The sequence below is a fragment of the Camellia sinensis genome, chromosome 15 (genome assembly GCF_055761805.1).
Source record: "Camellia sinensis isolate YWXY chromosome 15, ASM5576180v1, whole genome shotgun sequence".
Classification (NCBI taxonomy): domain Eukaryota; kingdom Viridiplantae; phylum Streptophyta; class Magnoliopsida; order Ericales; family Theaceae; genus Camellia; species Camellia sinensis.
In genome coordinates this window covers 40,154,752-40,179,325 of record NC_138975.1, presented here as the reverse complement: position 1 = coordinate 40,179,325, position 24,574 = coordinate 40,154,752, and the positions used below count along the sequence as shown (strand labels likewise).

Sequence of the window (24,574 nt, the reverse complement as noted above, 5' to 3'; positions counted from 1 at the left end):
AAACTTGTTTGATAATTTTTTTGGTTTATAAATAGTTGTCTCAGTTTATAAATTTGAAGAAAAAACGTAAACTCAAAAAATGAGTTTACATTTTCAGTTTTTAATATTTTTTTTCAATTAAATTTTTTTTCAAATAATTTATTTTCAATTATTTTTTTTTCAATTAATTTTTTTTTTCAAATAAATTTTTTTTAAAATATTTTTTTTCAATTTATTTTTTTTAATTAAATTATTTTTTCAATTAATTTTTATTTCAAATATTTTTTTTTCAATTAATTTTTTTCCAATTAATTTTTTTTTTCAATTATAATGTGTGTGATTCCATTGTCATAAATAATAAAAATAAATATAAATATTTTAGGCCTGAACAAACATATTTTTTAGTTTATGTTTTAAAATTTTTTTAAACATTTTGTTCAAACCAAATACGTTTGTAATTTATGCTTTTCTAAAAATAAATAAAAATCAGTTTATAAAATTTTTGTAAACATAAATAAAAAATGTAAACGTTACCAAACGCTATCGTTACAATTTTTTTAATTTTTTAAATATTTTTAAATATTTTAATTTCAAAATATTACGATTTTAATTTTTTAAATTTTAAAATATTTTATAAAAATAAATTCAAACTCTATTTTATAAAAATAGTTTTAAATATATATATATATATATATTTAATATATTTGGTTACGATTTGAGTGTAGAGTTTTTTAAATTTAAAATATTAACATTTTAAATTATTTAAATTTTTTGAATATTTAAATTATTAAATTTTTACGACTTAAATTTTTTGAATATTTATTTTAATTTTTTACTTATTAAATTTTTAGATTATTTGAATTATTTAAATATTTATGATTTAAATTTTTTGAATATTTATTTTGAAAAAAATTTATTTCCTTTGTAGTATTTTCAATTAAAAAATTGATTAATATTATTTTTTGTTAATAATAATTTTTTTTAATTGAATTTTAAAAAGAGTTTGGTTATGAGTATTGAACAGAATATTTAATAGTGTGAAATTAGTGTGTTTTGTTATGAGTTATAACAATTTTAATTAAGTTTTGAAAACTTTTTCCAAAACTCATAACTAAACAAATTTGTCAAATCAAATTTTTAAAACTCGATTCTACACTCAATTCAACACTCTATTCAAAAATCATAACCAAATAAATTTTTTACACTCAAATCATAATTCCACAACTCATAAATTCAAAATACAACTCATACTCTCAACCATATTTATAAAATTCTACCAAACGTAACATATTATATGTTAAGAAGGTATTACATGACACTATTATATGATATTTTTTTAGTAATCATAAATATATAAATTTTATTTATTTATTTATTTTTGTTGTCTTGCTAACACCTAACCAACTCTTCTGTCAAATTAATCACAAGAGCAAAATGTAACCGCGTGATTTCTACCTCGCTGCATCCAAATTTTTTTGTCCTTGATGCCTATTTTGAATCTTTCTCATAATAATTTGCATTCTTGGATTGCGCTTATTATGACAAAAGGATTGACGGTCAAAAATAGCAGCTATGAAACCTACCAGCCCATGAAAGTGTTACTAAAATATACATATGATGTGTGGGCCATATATTCATGTCCTTTTTTTTTGTGGGCCATATATTCATGTCCACTAACTACTGTCAGCTCTCCCCACTCTACAATAAAAATTAGTATTTGAGCATAATTGATTAGGATTAGGATTGCAAATGAATTAAGTCGAGTTGAATTTTGCTGAGTTTGAGTTTGATTCGTTTATTTATTGAGCTCGTTCATTGAACTCAAACTTGGGTCGATAAGAAATTGGGTTTGGGTTCGAGCTTGGCTCAGCTCGTTAACATTAATAAAACTCGAGTTCAGCTCGGCTCGACTCGATAATTTTTTTTAATATTATTTAAATTATTTAATATATAAATAATATATTTATTACATAATTTAAATAAAGATAAACGAGTCGAGCTTGTCGAGCCGAGTTTATGCGAGCTCGCATAAACTCGGCTCGTTTACTAAACGAACTTAATATTCGAATTCGAGCTCGGCTTGTTTATTAAACGAACCGAGTCGAGCCAAACTTGTTTATGAACAGTTCGGTTTATTTGCAGCCCTAATTAGGATAGACTTGTTTGATGTTTAAATTTGAGGGCTATTTTGGGAACAAATTTATAAATCAATTTATTAGTTTAGGGAGGCTCTAAAGGCATTTTAAAAATAAGGTTGGACACTTTATTATTTTAACCACTCTAATAATAAATTTAAAATTTTATTTATTTGTTTGGACACTCTAAATAATATTTATCTTAACCCTAAAATCCCTAAAATCCTATACTAATTTACTTTGTATATCTCATTACCCATAAATAGAGGAACAAAATCAGAAGAGAATTTCAAGCGACGAAAAGGGTTCATCCAACAAAGAGGGATTCGAAGCTACGAAGGTCTCCTCCCACTCTACATCAGCCGAAGATCTCTTCCTACTCTACATCCACTTATGGCTACCGATTTTTGTATATTCAACGTCAAACACAAGAAAATCAATTCTAATTGTTTCATATGGATACTCAGTGCCGAATAAAATATATTTGTCCGGATACTTGATTCTAAACATATGAAGTTTATTCGGATACTCAGTGTCGAACAAAATATATTTGTCTAGATACTTAATTCCAAACATATGAAATTTGTTCGGATACTTAGTGCCTAACACATAAAAATTGATTCTAGTTATTTCATGTAAATACTCAGTGTTGAACAAAATATATTTGTCCGGATACTTAATTCTAAACCTATAGAGTTTGTTCGGATACTCAGTTCTAAATAAATTCAAAAAATCAAACTATGAAAAATAATGAATAACAATTAAAAACTACTTTCTTTATAACAAATTATTTGAAAACATATCCATTGTTGATTTCAATATGAAATAGAATACAAGTATGATGAATTAAAACAAATAGGGTTGGGTTAGGTTGGGTTAGGTTGGGTTAGGTTTGTGTATGAAGATGCAAAGTGATGAAAGTAAGAAAAGAAGAGAGAAAAGGAATATTGAGACTGATGATTAATGGGGTGTCCAAAACACTTTCATTTACATTTTTTTCTAATGTCAAGTCTTTTTTGGTCATTTTAAATAGGGACTTAATAGTAATAAAAAAAATATAATTAAATAGGGGTGTCCATTATAATTTTGAGATGCAAATAGAAGCTCTTATTAGTTTATTGGCTTATTTAGATCACATCACCTTTATATTTTTTTACACATTTTTCATAATAAGTCCAAAAGTCACTTCCCAAAACAACTTGATATTATTGTTATGTTTAGCCCCGTACCGTTATTATCAGTTTCATTTTGATAATTCAAATCGTTCATTTTGTAAGACCCGCTATGTATATCATTTATGAAAAAATTAGGTCGATTTGATTATTGTAATCTTTTTAATTTAAGCATTTGTCTAAAAAATATATATGGTCTATTCTAAAAAACACATCATCATCTTTTTTTTCTTTTTTTCTTTTTTTTTTTTGGGGGAGACTAATGTGATGAAATAAAAATGTTATGATTATCAAATTAATCTTTTTTTTTTTTTTTTTTTAAATGATATACATAGATGCTTTACAAAAGAAAATGGTCCCACGAGCTCAATATCATCGTGATCATATTTAAATTTGAAACAAATTTAACTCATTTATCATGATGATCATATTTTATTTATTATTTTACGTGAGGCCTCAAATTTAATGTATTTCACTACTCTATATATATAGTGATGATACATAATAAACAAAACAATATCATCATCATCATCAAATTATTGATTAGAAAAATAAGGAACTATTCATCTGATAAGAAACTTGTGAATTCATTAAAATATACAAGGTAATGTTGCATAAATAAAATTTTTATACAATATTTTATCTAAAATAATGTGACTTATTTCTGTGAATTTTAAATTTCTTTTTTAAAAAAAATTTAAGACAAAATAATCATCATAGTGACTTTAGATTTTTTTTTTTAAAATGTCAAAAAATGTCATATTAAAATTATATTTGTAAATATTTTTTCCTATATAAATACCCAATACTAAAGTAATTTTTTTTGGGATCTGTTTCAGTTTGCTTTTTTTTAACCTACTATTCCTTTGGAAGAAAAAAGAGAAAAACTAAAAAAAACCTTGGTTCTTGTGGGCCCATTTCAAAATGGCTTGATGGCAGAAAAGAACACTTACAAAAACCCCCCAACACAACTCTCTACTCTCACCACTCTCTGTCTCTCAACCTCCTCTTCTTGTGCTTCCACCACCATCAACCTCTCTGAGACATATCACAAACACCTTCATCAGTACTCCTCCAAGACCGCTCCACCCCGCGCTGCCGCCATGGCCAGACCACAACAGCGATACCGCGGTGTCCGCCAGAGGCACTGGGGCTCTTGGGTCTCCGAAATTCGCCACCCCATCCTGTAAATCCTTTTTATTTTTTTATTTTTTTATTTCCAATAATATATTTTCTAAACTTATGATATTTTTTACTTTTTTGGTATTCTAAACTTGTTTATGGCAACAGGAAAACTAGAATATGGCTAGGAACATTTGAGACTGCGGAGGCCGCAGCGAGAGCGTACGATGAAGCTGCCAGGCTCATGTGTGGCACGAAAACGCGAACTAATTTCCCTTACAATGCAGAAGAGTCTCGGTCATCATCGACAAAGCTTCTTTCGGCTACTTTGACAGCTAAATTACAAAAATGCCACATGACATCACTACAAATGGCCAAAAAAATGATACCTAAGGAGCCTCGTGAAGTGCGATCACCGCGTGTTGCCAGAGATGGTGGCATTGTGAAAAAGGAGGGGGAAATGGGTACCGGGCTGTCGGAAAAATGGGTAGTTAATGAAGGTGATCAAGTGGAGAGTAGTGCCCAACAATTCAAGGCTCTTGAAGATGATCATATAGAGCAGATGATAGAGGAATTGCTTGATTGTGGGTCTATTGAGCTTTGCTCTGTTGTGTCAAATTAGGCAATATTGTAAAATGTAGCATCTACTTCCATCTGCTAATGCCAGCCTTTTCTTCTCTCACTTGTTATAAATCACTATATATATATAAGTATATAGTACGTTGGAGTGGCTAAGATCCATAGAGGTGTGACCCAGATTATGCACTTTGTTCATGATCTCAAATAGAAGGAAAAACAAGCCAAACTTTTGAGGTGTTAAAGATGAAGGAATTAGAAGGTTCAATACTGCTTTACACTTTGTGGGTCTCACATATTTTGTTTTGTCGGTATTGGTGTGCATAATGCCTCTCTTTATGAATGTTTTAAAAACATGCTTATATCAAGTGAAGCTCTTGTTAATACCAATTGATTTTAGGCAAGATAGAGAAGCTCGACTTGACAAGAGCTATGCATAGCCAAGTAACTGTGGGTTTGAATCGAGGGAGCCTCATTGTGAGGGAGAGAAGTATTGATATATATTATGCGGACCACTTCATTATTGTAGCACGCATCAAGATATTGTCTGCTTTTTACTACGAGAATACGCACGATTTTGTTCCTTTCACTAGAAAAGACCTTTTGAAGGTTTGTAATAGTACACTTATAAGGTAAATCAAGAGTTCCTAACGGACCGACGTGGGAATGAATTGGGCCCTCCACAATGGCCCCCAAGCGTGTGGGTCCATGTGGTGGAGCTAGCTTTCCCACAGACAGCACCATTTGTGCAGACCACTCTACTGTCATAGCACGCACCAAGATATTGTCCGCTTTGTACCATGGGGACATACAAACAGTATTGTTCTTCCTTAACTAGAAAAGGCCTTTTGGAAATTTGTGAGTGTTAGTATATTATTGTATATTCATATTGTATATTAGTAGTGTTAGTCATCATTGTAGTCTATTATTATGTTTATGCTTTCATAATTGTTGTTCCCTCTCTCTCTTTATGCTTTCGGTGCAACGGCACCCAATGTCCCTCTTCCTCTCTATAAAAGAGAGGTGTAAATCTCCTTGTAATTACACAGATATACAACAACTGAACAATTCAGTATTTCTCTCTCTCTATTCTCTATCACTCTCTCAAATTATTGTTTCATGGTATCAGAGCCCAGTGTTGCATTTCTGGCAATTTTCGATTTTGGTGTTTAGTCCCGTACACAGTGGCATACATCAAACCGCTCGGAATTTCCTCACGATTCCAACGGCACCAAGCCCGTCCTCAGAACACGCTCCACGCGCCCTCACGCGCCACCTTTGTCTTCGGCGCGTCACCACCTCCGTCACCACTCTCACACGCGCCCGCACGCGCCATCTGTTGCACCTTGCTTCCGCCACGCGCCTCCACGCGCCCACACAACCGCGGCTGACGTCAGCCCTACCACTCCCGTACGCCGCGCCTGCTACTGTGCGCCTTTCGTGCGCCGCTTCACTAAAGTGCACCCGCGTGCGCCAAAACGGCTACCGTGCGCCGCGCCTGCGCCTGTCCGCTATCGTGCGCTGCCGCTTCCTGCTAACGTGCTCCTTCTTGCAGCCTGCTAACGTGCGCCGCTGACATCATTGCTGACATCATCTCTGTCCAGCATACCTTTCCTGGCTATTTTCGACCTTCCGGACTCACTGGTACACTCTGTTTTACCTAATTTTGCTCCTACAAGTCTATTCCTCTTGCTTTAAATCCTACTCAACTAGTATTATGGATCGTCCTGATGCCTCCCATCCCATTTCCGTTATTTTGAATGGTTCCAACTATGTTCTGTGGGCCCAAGCCATGTCTTCCTTCCTCAAAGGCAAGAAGCTCTGGCGAATTGTCACTGGGGATGTGACTAAACCGGTTAAAGACAGTGTCACTACTGAAACTACTGCTCATACTGCTACATATGAAGACCAACTTGAGGAATGGGACAGTAAAAATTACCAAATCATTACCTGGTTTCGTAATACATCTATTACCTCTATCAGTCTTCAGTTTGGTCGCTTTCAGCTTGACTCTGTAAATACTCCTGCAAAGGACATATGGAATTTTTTGAAAGAACGATACCAGACTACTGGTCTTGCCCATCAATATCAACTTCAGAACCAACTTCATCGCATGCGCCAAGAATCCACTCAGTCCATTAATGACTTCCTTTCTCAAATGTACTCTGTTTGGGATCAGCTTGCTCTTTCGGAACCAACTTGGCATAACCACGAAGATGCTGTTTTATTTACTATCTATCGCAACCAGCAAAGATTGGTGCACTTTCTCATGGCTCTTACTTCCTCCTTTGAGCCCGTACGTGCCTCTCTGCTTCATCGCCATCCATTGCCCACTCTTGAACAAGCAATTTCTGAGTTGCTCTCAGAGGAGACTCGTCTTGGTACACTTCAAACTCATCATGTGGACTCTGTTCTTGCCACTCCTCCGTCCCGGCCATCATTTACCCAGCGGCCCACTGCTTGCCTCTATTGTCAGAATCGGGGCCTTTCTTCAACCCATCTCCTGGTCAACTGCCCCGTCAGATCCTGCCGCTACTGCAACAAACTTGGTCCTGGTCATCTACAACAGGATTGTTATCGCAATCCTTCCCGATCATCCTCCAACAGCCACTCCTCTCGCGGTGGCTCTTCCCGGGGAAACTTTCATCGTTCCGGGAATCAGTCTCATCACACTGCTGCTGCTGCTTCCGGGAATCAGTCTCATCACACTGATGCTTCTGCCTCTGCGGAGTTCTCTGAGTCACCTGCTCCGTCTACATCTCGCTTTTCTCCGACAGATGTAGAGGCCATGCTCAAACAACTTCTCTCCTCATCTGGTACACCTCCTCCTACTGCTTTGTCTGTAATCCCAGGTAACTCTTCTTGGTATTTTGACTCTGCCTGTTGTAATCATATGACCTCCAGTTCTACTATCTTTTCTTCCTCCTCCTCATCTCCTCCTTTTCCCTCCATTCATACTGCTGATGGTTCCCTCATGTCTGTCCGTCATGTTGGTACTGTTTCCACCTCTTCTTTATCTCTACCTCAAGTTTATCATATCCCTGCTCTCACTTTAAATCTTATTTCCATTGGTCAATTATGTGAACTTGGTCTAACTGTCACATTTTCTGCTACTGATTGTTTGGTACAGGACCCTCAGACGGGGCAGACTATTGGGATCGGCCGTAAGCATGGACGTCTCTATGAACTCATTCACCTTCATGTTCCTACCTCTCCTCAGATCGCTGCTCCTACCTCTACTTCCTCATTATCTCCTTTTCATCTTTGGCATTGTCGCTTAGGGCATATTTCTGTTAATCGCTTAAAGTCTTTGGTTTCTAGTGGACAGTTGGGTCATGTAATTCCCGATCATTTCGATTGTATACCCTGTCAACTTGCTAAACAACCTGCTTTATCATTTAATAAAAGTACTTCTGTTTCCCTTGCACCTTTTGATCTTATACATTCGGATATTTGGGGACCCTCCCCTACTCCTACTATGGGGGGATCTCGTTATTTTGTTGTCTTTATTGATGATTTTTCCCGATTTACTTGGCTTTTTCTCATGAAACATCGGTCTGAACTTAAACACATTTATTATCGCTTTGCCCAAATGGTCCACACCCAATTCTCTAAAGTCATCAAAATTTTTCGCTCTGACAATGCCATGGAATATCGGGATTCAGATTTCCTTTCCTTTCTTCAGCATCATGGTACACTGCCTCATCGTTCTTGTGCTGGCACGTCCCAGCAAAATGGCCGCGCTGAACGGAAACATAGGCATATCCTTGACACTACTCGTGCTCTCCTTCTGTCTTCTTCCTGTCCTGAAAACTTTTGGGGGGAAGCTGCCCTCACTGCTGTTTACACTATCAACTGTGCTCCTACCCCTGTCATCCTTAATCAAACTCCCTTTGAACGTCTGCATGGCACTCCTCCTCCTTACGCCAATCTCCGGGTTTTTGGCTCTGCCTGCTTTGTTCTTCTTCAATCTCATGAACACACCAAACTTGAACCTCGTTCTCGTCTTTGTTGCTTTCTTGGATATGGAATTGAACATAAAGGCTTTCGCTGTTGGGATCCTATCTCTAAACGTCTTCGTATCTCTCGCCATGTCGTTTTCTGGGAACACCAAATGTTTTCCTCGCTCTCCTCATTTCACCTACCCACACTTTCCACTTCTGTACTGTTTACTAATCCTTCCATCGATCTTTTCTCTGCTGATTTTGATACAGGGTCTTCATTCATCGAGACGCCCTTGCTCACTCCTGATTCTGTCCAGCCTGCTCCCTCTGAAGGTCTACCTCTTATTGCCACACCTCCTTCTCCACCGGTTCTTCCTCCCACCGATCCTCCTACGGGTCGACCACGCCGGGTAACTCAACCTCCTCTCCATCTTCGTGATTATATTGTTGGATCTGCTGCCTTCTCTACTTATGAACCTACCTCCTATCGTGAGGCTTGTACTAATCCTCTTTGGCAGCAAGCTATGACTGATGAACTCCAGGCCTTGGACAAAGCTCATACTTGGGATCTTGTTGATCTTCCTCCTGGCAAGACTGCAATTGGCTGCAAATGGGTTTACAAAATCAAAACACATTCTGATGGCTCTATTGAACGCTACAAAGCTCGTCTTGTTGCCAAGGGTTTCAACCAGGAATATGGTATTGATTATGAGGAGACATTCTCTCCTGTTGCTCGACTTACCTCTGTTCGCAGTTTACTTGCCGTTGCTGCTGCTCGCCACTGGGGGCTCTTTCAGATGGATGTCAAAAATGCTTTCCTCAATGGTCATCTTCTTGAGGAGGTCTACATGCAACCTCCACCTGGGTCCACTTTTCAACCTCATCAGGTCTGCAAACTACAGCGTGCTCTCTATGGCCTCAAGCAGGCGCCTCGTGCTTGGTTTGCTACGTTCAGTTCTACCATTCATGACTTCGGGTTCACCTCTAGCTCCTATGACTCAGCTCTTTTTATACGATCTACTTCTCATGGTACCACTCTTCTTCTTCTATATGTGGATGATATGATTATCACTGGTAATGATGAAGCTGGTATTCTCCACCTCAAACAGTTTCTCCACCGACAGTTTGAAATGAAGGACCTTGGTACTCTTAACTACTTCTTAGGCCTTGAAGTCTCTCATGACTCTACTGGTTCCTATTTGTCCCAGGCCAAATATACATCCGATCTTCTGGCTCGTGCTGGTCTTACTGATTGCAAAACTACCTCTACTCCAGTTGATCCTCAGATTCGTCTCACTCCTCTCGATGGGACTCTTCTCTCTGATGCTACTCTTTATCGCCAGCTCGTCGGCAGTCTTGTCTACCTCACAGTCACTCGTCCTGACATTGCCTATGCTGTTCACATTGTCAGTCAGTACATGTCGGCCCCCCGCACTCCCCACTATACTGCTCTACTCCGCATCCTTCGCTACCTCAAAGGCACTCTGTTCCATGGCCTTCACTTCTCTGTTTCCTCCTCTCTTGAACTGCGTGCCTTTTCCGATGCTGATTGGGCTGGGGATCCTACGGATCGACGCTCTACCACAGGTTTCTGCTTCTTCTTAGGGGATTCTCTTCTTGCTTGGCGTAGCAAAAAACAATCCCTCACTGCCCGCTCTAGTACCGAAGCTGAATACCGAGCTCTTGCTGATACTACTCAGGAACTTCTCTGGCTTCGCTGGCTCCTTACTGATATGGGTGTTTCTTCCTCTGGTCCTACCCCTCTCTATTGTGACAATCGGAGTGCCATTCAGATTGCTCACAATGATGTTTTTCATGATCGCACCAAACATATTGAGATTGATTGTCACTTCATTCGCCAGCATGTTACCTGTGGTACTGTTCATCTTCTTCCTATTGCTTCAGTCGATCAACCCGCTGATATCTTCACTAAAGCTCATCCTCCTGGCCGCTTTCATGATCTTGTTTCCAAACTCAACTTGGTTGATGCTTTCCCTCCTTGAGTTTGCGGGGGGATGTTAGTATATTATTGTATATTCATATTGTATATTAGTAGTGTTAGTCATCATTGTAGTCTATTATTATGTTTATGCTTTCATAATTGTTGTTCCCTCTCTCTCTTTATGCTTTCGGTGCAACGGCACCCAATGTCCCTCTTCCTCTCTATAAAAGAGAGGTGTAAATCTCCTTGTAATTACACAGATATACAACAACTGAACAATTCAGTATTTCTCTCTCTCTATTCTCTATCACTCTCTCAAATTATTGTTTCAGTGAGTATGGCACATTTTATAAGGTAGGTCAAGAGTTCCGTGCGGACCAATATGAGACGGATTCGGATCTACCACATATACGATGCCAACATGGTAGAGGTGAAAGAGACTGGATTTAGTTAACTTTATCAAAGAAAAAGCAAGTGTGGATCAGTATGAACAAGGTTTGGGAATTTGGAGATCCTGATGTGCACTTTCCTAGTGGACATTCTCTGTGTTCTTACTGCCACTTTTCCAGATAAATAGACAGCAGCTCCACATTTCATACAAGCTTTGGTCCTTTATATTCCTTCAGAAGTGTCACTTTTGACTCACATGATCACTTTAACATCACATTTTTTGTTTTGGGGGGGGACATTCTCAAATGCTAGATTTCCCATACAGGCCATGTATTTGTTTGACAAGGGAAATTAAGTTTACACTCTCTGCAGATGCACTTTCAGAGTTGGTATATGTTAAGAATTTCAGATATCTAATCAAAATCGGTGAGATATCCAAACAAAAAATAATAATAAATAAGAAGGGTAAATAATACGCACATACAAGATTTATGTAGTTTGTTTCAAAAGTAGAGTTACATCCATAGTTGTGTCTTCAGTATATGATTTGAAGAGTTTCCCAAATCTAGAATTATGTTCATATTCATGCAGTTTCACAATAATTTGAAAGAGTTACAAACGAGATATGGAGACAACTGTACCTTCAACTACATAAATATAAAATTAGAATTACATACCACAAACATAAATATACTAAAAATATCATTACTTGTCAATATTCACACTACCCAATAGTATCACGTTGGAGTTACAAAATTTGATTACATCATCACAGTTTAAGCAATCTTAACAAAAATTTACTGTGCTAGAGATCCTTTAGGCTGTGTTTGGATATTGGAATTAAGTAGAAATTTTTCGAGTGAGAACTAAAGGAAAGAGAAAAGTGAAAAAAAAAAAAAAATAAATTTCTATTTCATTTACATTTTCATTCATAAATCTCAACCCAAATTTAAGATTCAAATGTAGCCTTCACAAATCTTTATCCAAATTCAAAATTCAAACACAACCTTAACAAAATGAGCTGATACAGAATGAACTCTTAAAAAAAAGGACATACTATATACATGGTGCACCAATTTACAACCTAATCACAACATTCTATAACAAGTACAACAACATGTCATAACATTTTCCACCACAACTAGTTTGTACCATTTCTCATCACAAACAATTTGTAACATTTATACTATACCATTCAAAACACAATCACAATAATTTATAACTTTCACTTTAAGAATTCACACCATAAATTTATTATTTATAACTTTTACCACAAAGCAACACAACATACACTACAAAGATTTGTAATTTTTACTACAAAATTCTTAATTTTCTTATGATAAGTGATGTGGACAGCTTTCCTAATAAAATTGGTATATTGATGACTTTGGAAAGATATTCTCAATTCTGATATGATTGTAACCTTATCTTGATTAGCATGAGAGATTTATAAGAAAAAGCATATAGTGGCATGCACATGACTTTTTGTGATGAGGCAAAGAAGGTTTCATACCAAATTTTAGCTTGGTAGCATAGTTCCATGGAAATCATCATGCACAATAATGCTTACCAAAACTATAAAAATTCAATTTTTGCTATGATTTGGCAATTATTTTTTTCTTTGGCTGCAACTCTTCACGTTGGATCTAAAAAAGTGTCAACACCATAAAATAGTCAAAAAAGTCTTTAAAAAAAATAAACTATTCTCTTTATTTTTTAATGTCTTTTTCTAAGAAGTCAAAAAAATAACTAAAATAACTACTGTACTTCTCAAAACAAACCTATATCACAAATACGCTTAGTTTAATCACATTCTTTATCATAAAGTTTGAACAAATAATGCCATGGCATTCAACCTTAGTCAATACTCGCACATCAATAATCCCGATTAATATTCTACTCTATTTGATGCCATTTTTCTTTCCTTTCCTTTTCTTTCCTCTCATCTCAGTTCACATTAGCGTTGCCTTGTCAAAATCATAGTACAGCTGCAGTAGAAAAGAAGAATCGGCTTTAATCCTAGCTTTAAATCACACCTAATTATGTTTATTCTGTTTCTATTCTTTTTTCTTTTTTTCTTTTTTTTGGGCGTGGGAAATGGGTGGAGCCTCTCCCTTCTAATTACCTAAGTTCATGATTAACTTGGTATTTGGAAAAATTGATTATTTTGTCCCCCACAACGACCCAGCAAGATAGCAAAGTTTTACTAGTCTCATTATTTTGTTTCTGATAACAAGGTTAATGATTTTGTTTGAATAATATTAGAAATCATGAAAAAAATATCATAAAATGTATCTTGAAGATTTTTCATCATTTAATTAGTGTGTGGTGTTTTATTATATGTGTAATCCAAAGGTAGAGAATATTTCATGATTATCTTCATAATATTTTTTTCATGATTCCAAACATTACTCATTTTGTTTACACTTCCAATCTTGTAAAGGTGATTACATGATCACCCCTCCAAATGAAAAATACCAACTGTACACTGAAACCTGAGTATAAATTAAATTTAGTATGATGTGATTACATCATGAATAATTGTGGTTTACAAATGGACTGTGATAGAGACCACTAGGTGTAGAGCTCTAAATTGAACTCTACACAGTTGGCGGGGGCAAATTTAAAAACGAAAAAGAAAAAATAGATAAATCATCATGAAAAAAAAGACAAATTAAAAATCCTAATTTAGAGCTCTGGAATATTTTCCGTTTACAAATATACTTTGATAGGAAGTAATATCAGAGCAACTACGTTGGTGCACGACTGAGCTACCAGCACGTCAATCGAGTAGAACACATGATAACGTCGCCGAACATAGTCCCCAAACTAACGGCTAAGCTTGGACAACTTAACCCGAGTAGAGGATAGACCAAGTCAAGAGCAAGTCCACGTCCACGATTCAGTGATAAGCTTATCATTTCTTGGGATATTGCGAGCATGGGCCACGTTCCCCAGGGAAGTGGAGTAGTAGGGAATAGTTTCTAAGAACTCTCGTGTCCGTTTATTTTTAGAGGTAGAATACAAAAAATTTATAGTAAATGAATTAATAGTGAGGAAATTGATAATGAAAGGATTAAATAAAATTATGTTTATTTTGATGATAATTATTGATGTAAGGATTGTTAAATTATTTTTATATAAGATAAATATAAAATAATAAAAAAAATACAAAAACAATAAACATTAATGTTTAAAAAAAAAATGCCGAACATGTAAAAAAAAAAAAAAAATAGTCTGTCGGACTATTTTCTAATACCAAGTCCCAAGCCTCCATCCTAATCCTCTCCCCAAGGCCCATTCTAATCCGGAGGGGATTATGAAACCCCTCTCTATCTCCCAAAATAAACACAACATTAGTGAGTCCCACCTCTATCCCAATCTCAATCCCCCATCTATCTCCCAAAATAAACGGGACCTCAATAGTCTTTAATTGTAAGCAAATTCAACAATAATTAAGGAGTGGAGTCCGCAAACCAAGTACACAATCACAATCACTCAGGCTAACTGTTCTATTGAGTATCCTTCTATCAATACTAATTTAGGCGTCAAAGAGTTCCTCGGCTGAACACCCCAGCCAGTTTCTTCACTTGTGTTTGTAGAAAGTAATTAACGATGCAAAGATATTTTTCAATGCCATAAGTTTTTCCCCACACACTTTTTAGAGTATTATTAAATAATTTTTTTAGTATGTAATATTGTTGTAGGAAAATGGATTTGACATAATTGCCTTTTACTGGACTCTTCATTTTCAGTACAATGCTTCATACATTCTTCAATATTTATTATTATTATTATTATTATGATGATGATGATGACCAAAAGTTTCATTTAGCTTGATGACCCTGCATGGTTAATCTGGGTGATAACAAAATAACCCAATTCCTTTTTACCTTGTTATCAATCATACCCCAAGAGAAAGATCAGGTAATGCACTAATCATGCTGATAAAAAATAAAATAAAATAATGCACTAATCATCTCAACTATTCCATTTAACATATGCACCCTATCATAAATTGATATATTTTTATAACATTAATTACAAAATTTTAAATATTTTGTTATGTTAATTTGTGGTGAGATTATACATTTTGTGATTGATACTACGAAATTTTATAATAAAATTATACTAATTTGTAATTGGGTGCATATGGTATGTAGACTTTTCCTTCAATTTAATTTGGATTTCATTCTAGGAGTAGTTTCTCTCTATTTTACTTTGTGGATTGGATCGGTGGGCCATTACAAATCTTATTAAGATGATATGATTTGTTCATTTTATAAGTCCAAGTTTATAGATTATTCATAACCAAAAGAATAAAACTACTGATTTGATAATCGTAATTATTTGATTTTATTAATTTGTCTTAAAAAAATATATGACAAATATGATTTAAAAAATAGATTGTTGATTTTTTATTTTTTTTTTTGTAAAATAAATATGATAAATTATGTGATTATAATTATCAGATTAATCTATTTTTTTTAATAAATGATCTATACATAATGACATCATACATGAATGAATCGGATCATCAAATTAGATAGTGTGGTAGGTTTATAGATCCAAACTCAACCCTAAATCCAAACTATTGATTCTTTTCAAGTCATCATATCAAACAAAAAGGGTTTCTCTTAACATGATTACAGGCCCGACGAGCGGTCCACGGAGCTCCATCCCTACTTACTCACCTTTCAGACAAGCTCAATCCTAAATTTTCAACAAAACCTATTCATATATATATGAAAACAAGTTAAGAGTTAAATGCAAAAAAAAAAATGATTAATTACATTTTTCACTCCTATTGTTGGATTCAAATTTTATTTTGGTCTTTATAATTTTAATTTCGACAATTTATTCCTTACACTTTAAATCTAGTTTCAATTTAGTCATTTTATCTAAATTTTCATTAATTTTCCTACGTTTTCAAAAATCGTTAATTTTACCATCCAACTTGAATAAAAAGACCAAACTAAAACTAGAATCAAAATATAGGAACCAAACTGTTCTATTTAAAATAATTGGGACTAAGTAAACTTAGGTCAAATTATAAGAGTTATAAGTGTAATTAACCCCTCCCCCAAAAAAAAAATCCAGTTGCCCTTTATTTGCATCAGATTGACCCATCTACATAATCAAATTTTGAGAAATTCTTATCTTGCTCCAAGAAATATACTTACAAAATCATATGCACCATATGATGATGCAATTACTACGATTACAAATGAATCGAGTTGTTTAAAAACAATTCGAACTTAGCTCTTACTAAATAAACGAGTTTGAGTTCAACTCGTTTATTAATCAAGGCAAGTTCCAGTAGCTCGAAACTCAAGTCGATAAAACAAGTGAATATAAAGAAAATAAATTAATATTTAATTTTAGGGTAAATTACAAATATACCCCCTGAGGTTTGCTTAAAATACAGATTGTCTCCTGTGGTTTGAAAGATTACAAATACCCCCTTATTAAAAAAATTTATTTAACAGAAAATGAAATTCATAATTGCTCTCCTATACAATAATAAAATTACCTAAATTATTAATTGAAACATATTTTTAATATCATTAAAACTTATTAATTGACTTGATGATTTATTAATAAAAGGAGCGATTTGTTATGAAATTAGAAACCATAAGAGGTGGAATGTAATTTTGAAAACTATAGGGAGCGATTCGTATTTTAATCAAATCTCAAAGGGTGTATTTGTAATTTATCCTTAATTTTAATAATATATCAAATAAATTTTTATTTTTATTTTTTTTAAATTTGTGTTTTGTATTTGTGTAAATTTATATATTTGATTAATAAAATGTATTATTAATATAATCATTCTTGTATTTTAAATTTTTTTTTATCTTAATAAGTAAATTAATTAAAGTTTATTATTATTTTTTTTTTAACTTGAGCTCAAGTTCAAACTCGGCTTGTTTATGTAATTGAGTTGACGCGAGCCAAACTCGAGTTTCTCAAATATTTAACGAGTCAAGTTCAAGCTCAATTATTTAATTAAGCTCGGTTTGAGCTCAAGTTTAACTATTTTTCAATAAACAAACTTAAATATTCAAAATCTTGATTTGACTCAACTTAACTCGACTCAACTCGACTCATTTACAATCGTACTAGCTCTCTACACAAGGGTTCGAAAAAACAATAGTCCATATATTGCCAATAATGAAGAATGAAAATATCTATTTCAGTCTTGGATTTTCCCTATAAAAGCATAAAAGCAGTCAAAATCAATAATGGCTTAATGGTACCTCATGTCTATACCATGTTGGGACAATCATCAACCATTTTGCCGGATACATATCCTAAACTATATAAAAACACATTTCAATCCTTATTATTAAGTTTGGATATGTTTATCATTGGATTTACCCTCTTTTTGGATGGAGGGTGTTGCTGAGAAAATAAAAGGAATGAGGAGATTAAGATTTCTCATCATTTATTTGGCTGATTAAAGATGTGAAAAATAATGGGAAAGATAAATTCTTCCAAACTTAAGTTTTGTATCTCACTAAAAATAGTGAAATTTGATGAGTAATTAAAATTACTCTTTACAAAAAATTATAATACTTAAATTACGCATCTAAAAATAAATAAAAAATAAAAAAAACACGTTTATCATCTTTTATTCATTATTCATCCAAATAAGAACATAAAAAATTATAGCCATTTATTTCTTCTCTCACTTCACGATCTAAACAGAGAGTTAGATACTAGGGGTTTAAGCGACTCACAGAAAGACCCACTAAAAAGCAATTATAATTTATTCTATTTTCAAAATCTATTTTTTAAAAAAATAAAAATTAATTTGACGAAAATAAATATAAAAAATATTTAAGAAAGAAAAAATTATATAAATTTTTTTGTTTTTAATTTTTACACCAAACTGATTTTTAGTTTTTTTAATTCAAAAAATAAATTTTAAAAAATAAATAAAAAAAATTAAAAAAAAAAAGTTTTAAAACACACCCACCGTTTTTATGCAGTTTCTATTTTGTGATACAATAGTTTTTGAAAATTATTTTCTTTTTTACATTGCTAAAAAGGTGATTGTTTTTGGAAAATTTTCCCTAAAGCCAAAACTTTTTATTTTTTGAAAAAAGAAAAAAAAAAAAAAATCCAAAACATAGGTGCATGTGTTCCCCTTTCTCAGTCATGACATGTCATGAGCATGTGTTTTCTCTTTCTATTCTATTGCTTACCCATCCCTTCACATGTGCTAACCATGTTATATAGCCCATCCAAATAGTTTATGCATATTAGTTGGGCACATGGTTTTAGCTTAGCTACCATCGTTGCGAGGTATGGAATTTAGATGCTCTATATTGTGGTATAATTTGTAATGTTTTAAAATGAGTAAAGTTAAAAATAATGCAGTTTTGACATCTTTACTCAAGTTTAAATAAAGACTCCAAAATAACATCATTTTTTATTTTAAATTTCAACTCTTTTTTTTTTTTGTTGATATATAATGTTGTCATTTAATGCATTACAAAATGATGAAGATATAGAGAGAAATAAAGAGAGAGTGCATATGTGTTTTGTATATGATTCAAGTGTGTACAATAAGCTCTTTTATATAGTAGAGAAGACATATGTTAAGTAAGGAATGAATCAATCACAGCCAATCAAATTATCTAAGTTATGAAAGGTGCATTAATTAATCAATCAATCTATATATATTACTATATATATACACATACTAATAGCCCCTCACAAACTCAAGGTGGAAAGACAATAACCATCATGAGTTTGGAAACTAAATTAGTGAAACGTCTGTAAGAATGAGCGTTGGTGAAGATATCAATAGAAGTAATGGAATCCCAACACCGATACCATTTATGTTCAATGCATAACCAAGAAAATAACAAAGACGAGAACGAGATTCTAGCTTGGTGTGTTCATGAGGCTGAAGAAGAAAATTATGTGTTTTGTAGATTATCAAGTGTGTACAATGAGCTCCTTTATATAAAAGAGAATACATATGTTAAATAAAGAATGAATCAATCACAGTCAATCAAATCATCCAAGTTATAGAAGATGCATCAATTAATCAATCAACCTATACATATTACTCTCTCTATATATATATATATACATACTGTACGGGGAGGAAATAATTCTCCTCGTATAATCCTGTTGACCAAGTCCACGCTCCTCCGTACGACGTCGCTTTGTCACCTGAAAACACAAACGTGAGCTAGCCGGCGGGTGTGTGCCGGAAACCTCTCCGATGCCTAAGTCAGAAAACTTGACAAATAGACAAAGCTCTAAGTTCTCAGAAAGATTGTGTTCAATTACCTCCTCCAAGGTGTTGCTTGTGAGCTTTTATAAGTTTCGTATGGCACAATCCTAGTAGGACTTGTACTTCTCCATGCAGAGTCCTCCTAGGATTCATTCTCCTAAGGATAATGCTTATCCTTTTGCACCCTCCCCCACTGCTTAAACCAAGTGGGATGGTTTTTTATATGACCGAACTTCCACATGACCGAAGTAAAATTGGCTATACCGAGCCACAGAGGGCCGAACTATACTTAGCTCGGTCTGCTCCTCCAATTGATTACTTCGGCTGCCCTGTTTGACCTTGATGTGCTTAGTTCAAACTTCCAAGTAGCAAGTTCTGACCGTCCCAACCGCTGTATGTCACGACCGGACTAATTCTGAAACCGGTCTTCCCAGAACATACTGCGGCCGGACTAACTCTGAGACCGGCCTAACTCCGAGTTGTCTCCGGACCGGAGTGGCTTTACTCTTCCTTGGACCGGAGTAATCTCACCTCCTCGGGCCGAAGTAACTTTGTCTCCTTAAGGCCGGAGTAACCTTGCCCCTAGGCCGAAGTAGCCATTACGGCCTTTTTACTTAGTCCTTCGCGTTTTGGGCCTCGAAGCCAAACTCGGAGCTCGGCCCAATTTTTCCCAAAAATTACCCTCTCAATTGCCCCTTAATTCCATCTGTGCAACAAGATTGGGATTACCAGTCTACTGGCCGAGCTAGAGTTTCATTAGGCTTTTTCAGCCGATCTAAGAACCCTTTAGCCTCTCTAGCCGATCTAACTTTACCTCGGATATCACTATGTCCGGTCAAAAACGTCTCTTCAATCACAGCGACTGTAACGCTTCTCATTCCAATGACACGTGGCAGGCTCTGATTGGTTAAGGACGGCTGTCACGCCGTCTTCGTGCTTTGTGATCTTGAAACGGTTCCCGCCCAAATTTTGGGCTTTCTAACAAAAGTAATTCCTGAGGCTAGGGTCTCTACACTTTTGCTATTCCTTCGTCTTCTCTCTCTGTTCTCTTGCTGCTCGAGTTCTGAGCTTACTGTGTTCGTGCTTCTGTTGCTGCTACTGCTCCATCTTCAGCTTCTTCTTCTTCAATCTGGTAAGCAGGTCTACCCTTCTCGCTTTTGTTACTTGTTTTTTCCATCTGTATTTGCTTTGTATGCTTTTTGCAAACATTTTTCCTCATTTGTCTGCTTTGCTCTTCGTACTTTGATGAAGAAACCATAGAACCCAAGAGTATATGTCATATACCCTAGAGAAAACTCGATTTCGATCCAGAATCACATCCCAACCGAACCAGGATACTGTTTGTGTTGTGTATGTAGATAGATTTCAGAGAACAACCGAACTAGGACTCAAAGGAATAGCAGTAGTTTCTTCTCAACCACTCTAGCCAAGATAAACTCACCGGAAAAACGTGCACGTACCGAACTAGGTACTTCGGTCAATAACCGAGCTAAGGCTTTCGGGGCCCAGCCGGCTTTCTTAGTTCTTAAACCAAACTCAGAAAGCCGCCCCTAGGGGCTTCGACCGAAGTAACTTTCCTCAAACTGCAACCGATTTAGGCCTTGGGACTAAACCAGCTTTCTGAGTTTTTTAGACCGAACTCAGAAAGCTGCCCCTAGACGTTAAAACCGGTCTAACCTGCTCAAAACCGAGTTAACAAACCTTCTGATGAGCCGAGGTAGAACCAGCCCACTGAGCCGAAGTAGGATTTGTATATCTTGCTTATAATTTGTAGCGCGGTCCCACGATCTGTGCTTAACCCCTTTGTTTTCTACCTTGCAGACTTAGGTTGCCCAGGCACTCCTACGTGTGCTCAACCGGGCTACTGAGCCAAATTTTTGTACCGAAATAATTTATTCGTAACTTATTCAACAAATGGGTAAGTATAGATATTTAGTCGAAACCCCTGGTGGCATGGCCGAATTCAGGCAGGACTACCAGATTCCTGATGATGTCCAACTGGAGTTGGCCAAGAAAGATGCTACTCCCTGGGATAATGAAGGCTCCGTCCCTTTTACCCTTCAGTCAATAATTGAAACCGGACTACGGTTTCCTGTCCAACCGCTCATCTGCGAATTTCTTAGACAGACTAGGTTATGTCCTACCCAACTGTCCACCAATACTTACCGTATTATAATGGGAATAGACGCATTAAACCACCAAACCGGACTAAATCTTGGTCTAGCCGAAATATTCCATCAGTATTCCATCGGCTCAAAGAATGCTGGGTGGGTCTACTACCTCAGAATTCGCCGCCGCCGAGAGAAGATAATTAAGCATACTCCGGACAAAGATCTTAACGATGATGATTTCCTTTGGGTCTCTGGGAATTTTGAGGATTTTCAAGCTCAAATTCCTGGCCGACCTATAAATTGGAAAATGGGAGAGCCTGGTAATTTTGCTTCGGTCTTCTGTCTTGTTTGTTATCTCGGTTGTTTAGTTTATTAGCCGAACTAACACTTCTCTTTATTGCAGATTTCGCCCATCTCCGTTCCCTGTACAGTTATCCCAACCTTGGGGTTCTGCGAGCCGCACTACGGGTTAAAGAAAGAAGTTGGTCAAAGCTTCTAAATTTTGAGCCGACCTACCGGTATAGCGGTCGCCGCAAAGCAAAGGTAACTGATTTTCTTCTCGAGGAAGCACCGGAGCCGGACCCAACTCTGCCCGAGATAAGACTTGTCCCTCTAACAGCAGAAGAAGAGATGGCGAAAAAGAGCAGAGTGAGGGCCCTTCTTACCGAAACGGCTAGGCCCGAAGTAACGCCTCCCAGTCAATCGCAGCCTGCCGTTGTCGCCCTCCCTTCCCAACAGCCATCCTCTTCCCGCCGGACCAAACGTCCCCGGACTGCCGAACCCGAACGAGTTTTGGTTGATGAAGAACCTGTCATTCAGCCGAGCTTACCACCAAGCCCTCGACCGGAGTCTTCCGACCGGACCATCAGTTGCTGGGCACCGAAGCTATCTTTCAACGACCGAGACATTCTGGAAACAGACTCGGTTGTTGCTGAGAAGGACCACCTGTTGGCTATCAATTTGGCCAAGAGTGTGTGTCTTCCTAAAGACATGGAACATCACCACAAACAGTTAACCACCGAGCTGAAGTCCATCCGGTCAGCCACGAAATCAATGATTCTGGTAAGTAACTTCGGTCGTATTTCTGTTTTTCTACTTTTCTTTTTCTTCGGCTAAATTGAAGTTGTTGCTTTGTCAGGCTATCCAGAAAAATCAAATCACCCATAGGAAGGTGCTGGAGCTGAGGAAAGTGACAAGGCAAGCTGCGGCAGAGGCGGAGGCGAAATCGGCCGAACTAGAGGAGGCCAGAAAGGGAATGGCCGAACTCCGAGGTGAGGTCGGTCGTCTGACCGGAATGGTTAGTTCGGCCGAGGCCGAAAAGCAAAAGACTGCCATTGTGCTGAAGGACAAGTACTTGCGCGAGTTGCTAAAACTTGAAAGAAAGAAGGATGCCGAAATAAAAGAGAAGGTGAAGGAAGCCGACAAACAAGGCTTCAAGAGGGCAGAGGATGCTTATGCCCAACAATGCAATGCGGCCAAGGATCTGTTCTTTAAGTGCGGCTGGAGGGGAGCCGTTGAGAAGCTCGGTCATGATCCTCAGACCGAGGTTTTCAACCCTCCAGCCTACTTTATACCGAACTCCCTGATGGATTATGCCACGGCCATGCAACAGCAGTTCCTTGAGGGCTCAGACGATGAAGTTTCTGATGAAGACTCTGCCCCTGAGGATACTTCGGTTGTGAATGCAGATCAGGTAGTTCGGTCGGAGCCCGTGGTGGAAGATCTAACTCTTGATCAACCAAGTGAAGCCGTGGCTCCAGCCGAACCCGTTCTTCCTTCTGAAAATGTTGTAGTGCCCGAAACCGGTCTTCAAGTTGACGCCGATGCTGCCTTCGACGCCGAAATAGATGAACTTTTTTCTTAATTTTGTAGTCTTTTCTTCGTAACCGAACTAAGCAGCCTTGTAATGACTTCTTTTTGAATGAAAATTTTACTTCTCTTATTCCGGTTATTGTGTATATGCTTGCATTTGTAATGTCTTCTATTACTCCAAGTGTTGTTTCGGTTTTTGGTTGGTTAAACTATACTTACCAGCCAACCACTCCTTAGCCGACATAATTGCTTCGGCTGGGGAGTACTAAGTGTTGGTTTAATCCAGCCAACCACTCTTCAGCCTTACACTTACTTCGGCTGAAGAGTAACAAGAGTTGGTTTATTCCAGCCAACCACTCGTTAGTCATGCACTTACTTCGGCTAAGGAGTACAAAGTGTTGGTTTAATCCCGCCAACCACTCTTCAGCCTTACACTTACTTCGGCTGAAGAGTAACAAGAGTTGGTTTATTCCAGCCAACCACTCCTTAGTCATGCACTTACTTCGGCTAAGGAGTACAAAGTGTTGGTTTAATCCAGCCAACCACTCTTCAGCCTTACACTTACTTCGGCTGAAGAGTAACAAGAGTTGGTTTATTCCAGCCAACCACTCCTTAGTCATGCACTTACTTCGGCTAAGGAGTACAAAGTGTTGGTTTGTTCCAGCCAACCACTCTTCAGCCTTACACTTACTTCGGCTGAAGAGTAAGAGTTGGTTTATTCCAGCCAACCACTCCTTAGTCATGCGCTTACTTCGGCTAAGGAGTAACAGGTGTTGGTTTATTCCAGCCAACCATTGAAGTTTGTTTTTCCAGCTAACTTCTAGTATTTGGTTATTCCGACCAAATGTCCTGCAGCCTGGAGCCTTATCCTGGGCTTAGGATGGGTGTTGGTTTAATCCAGCCAACCTTTAAGTTAGTTTTTCCAGCTAACTTAGAGTAACATGTTTGTAATATACGTAAGTCTTGAAAGCTAACTTTTACAAAGGGTAATTTGCGCCAAAAAGAATTTCTTATTTTATTGAAGGAAGAGAAAATTACATATGTTTGAAAAAGAAAAAGCTAAAAGTAAAATAACTTGAGATTGGCCGTGTTCCATGGCCTAGGGATTGCCTTGCCGTCCTTGTCTTCTAGGTGGTA

General features: G+C 36.4%; 1 protein-coding gene across 1 annotated transcript; it reads left to right on the top strand.

Moving 5' to 3' along the window:
• The first annotated feature begins 4,111 nt into the window (after nt 1-4,111).
• Nucleotides 4,112-5,090, top strand: LOC114287804 (ethylene-responsive transcription factor ERF003). The gene is made up of 2 exons (XM_028231250.2): nt 4,112-4,472; nt 4,577-5,090. The coding sequence occupies exons 1-2, from the start codon at nt 4,219-4,221 to the stop codon at nt 5,028-5,030; spliced, it is 708 nt and encodes a 235-aa protein (XP_028087051.2). The 5' UTR covers nt 4,112-4,218; the 3' UTR covers nt 5,031-5,090.
• The last annotated feature ends 19,484 nt before the right edge of the window (nt 5,091-24,574 follow it).

Bases quoted from the DNA above. Each gene is read 5' to 3' on its own strand.
- LOC114287804 (XM_028231250.2), top strand. From the start codon at position 4,219: ATGGCAGAAAAGAACACTTACAAAAACCCCCCAACACAACTCTCTACT. The intron at 4,473-4,576 runs GTAAATCCTTTT...TTATGGCAACAG, and splicing joins GAAATTCGCCACCCCATCCT to GAAAACTAGAATATGGCTAG.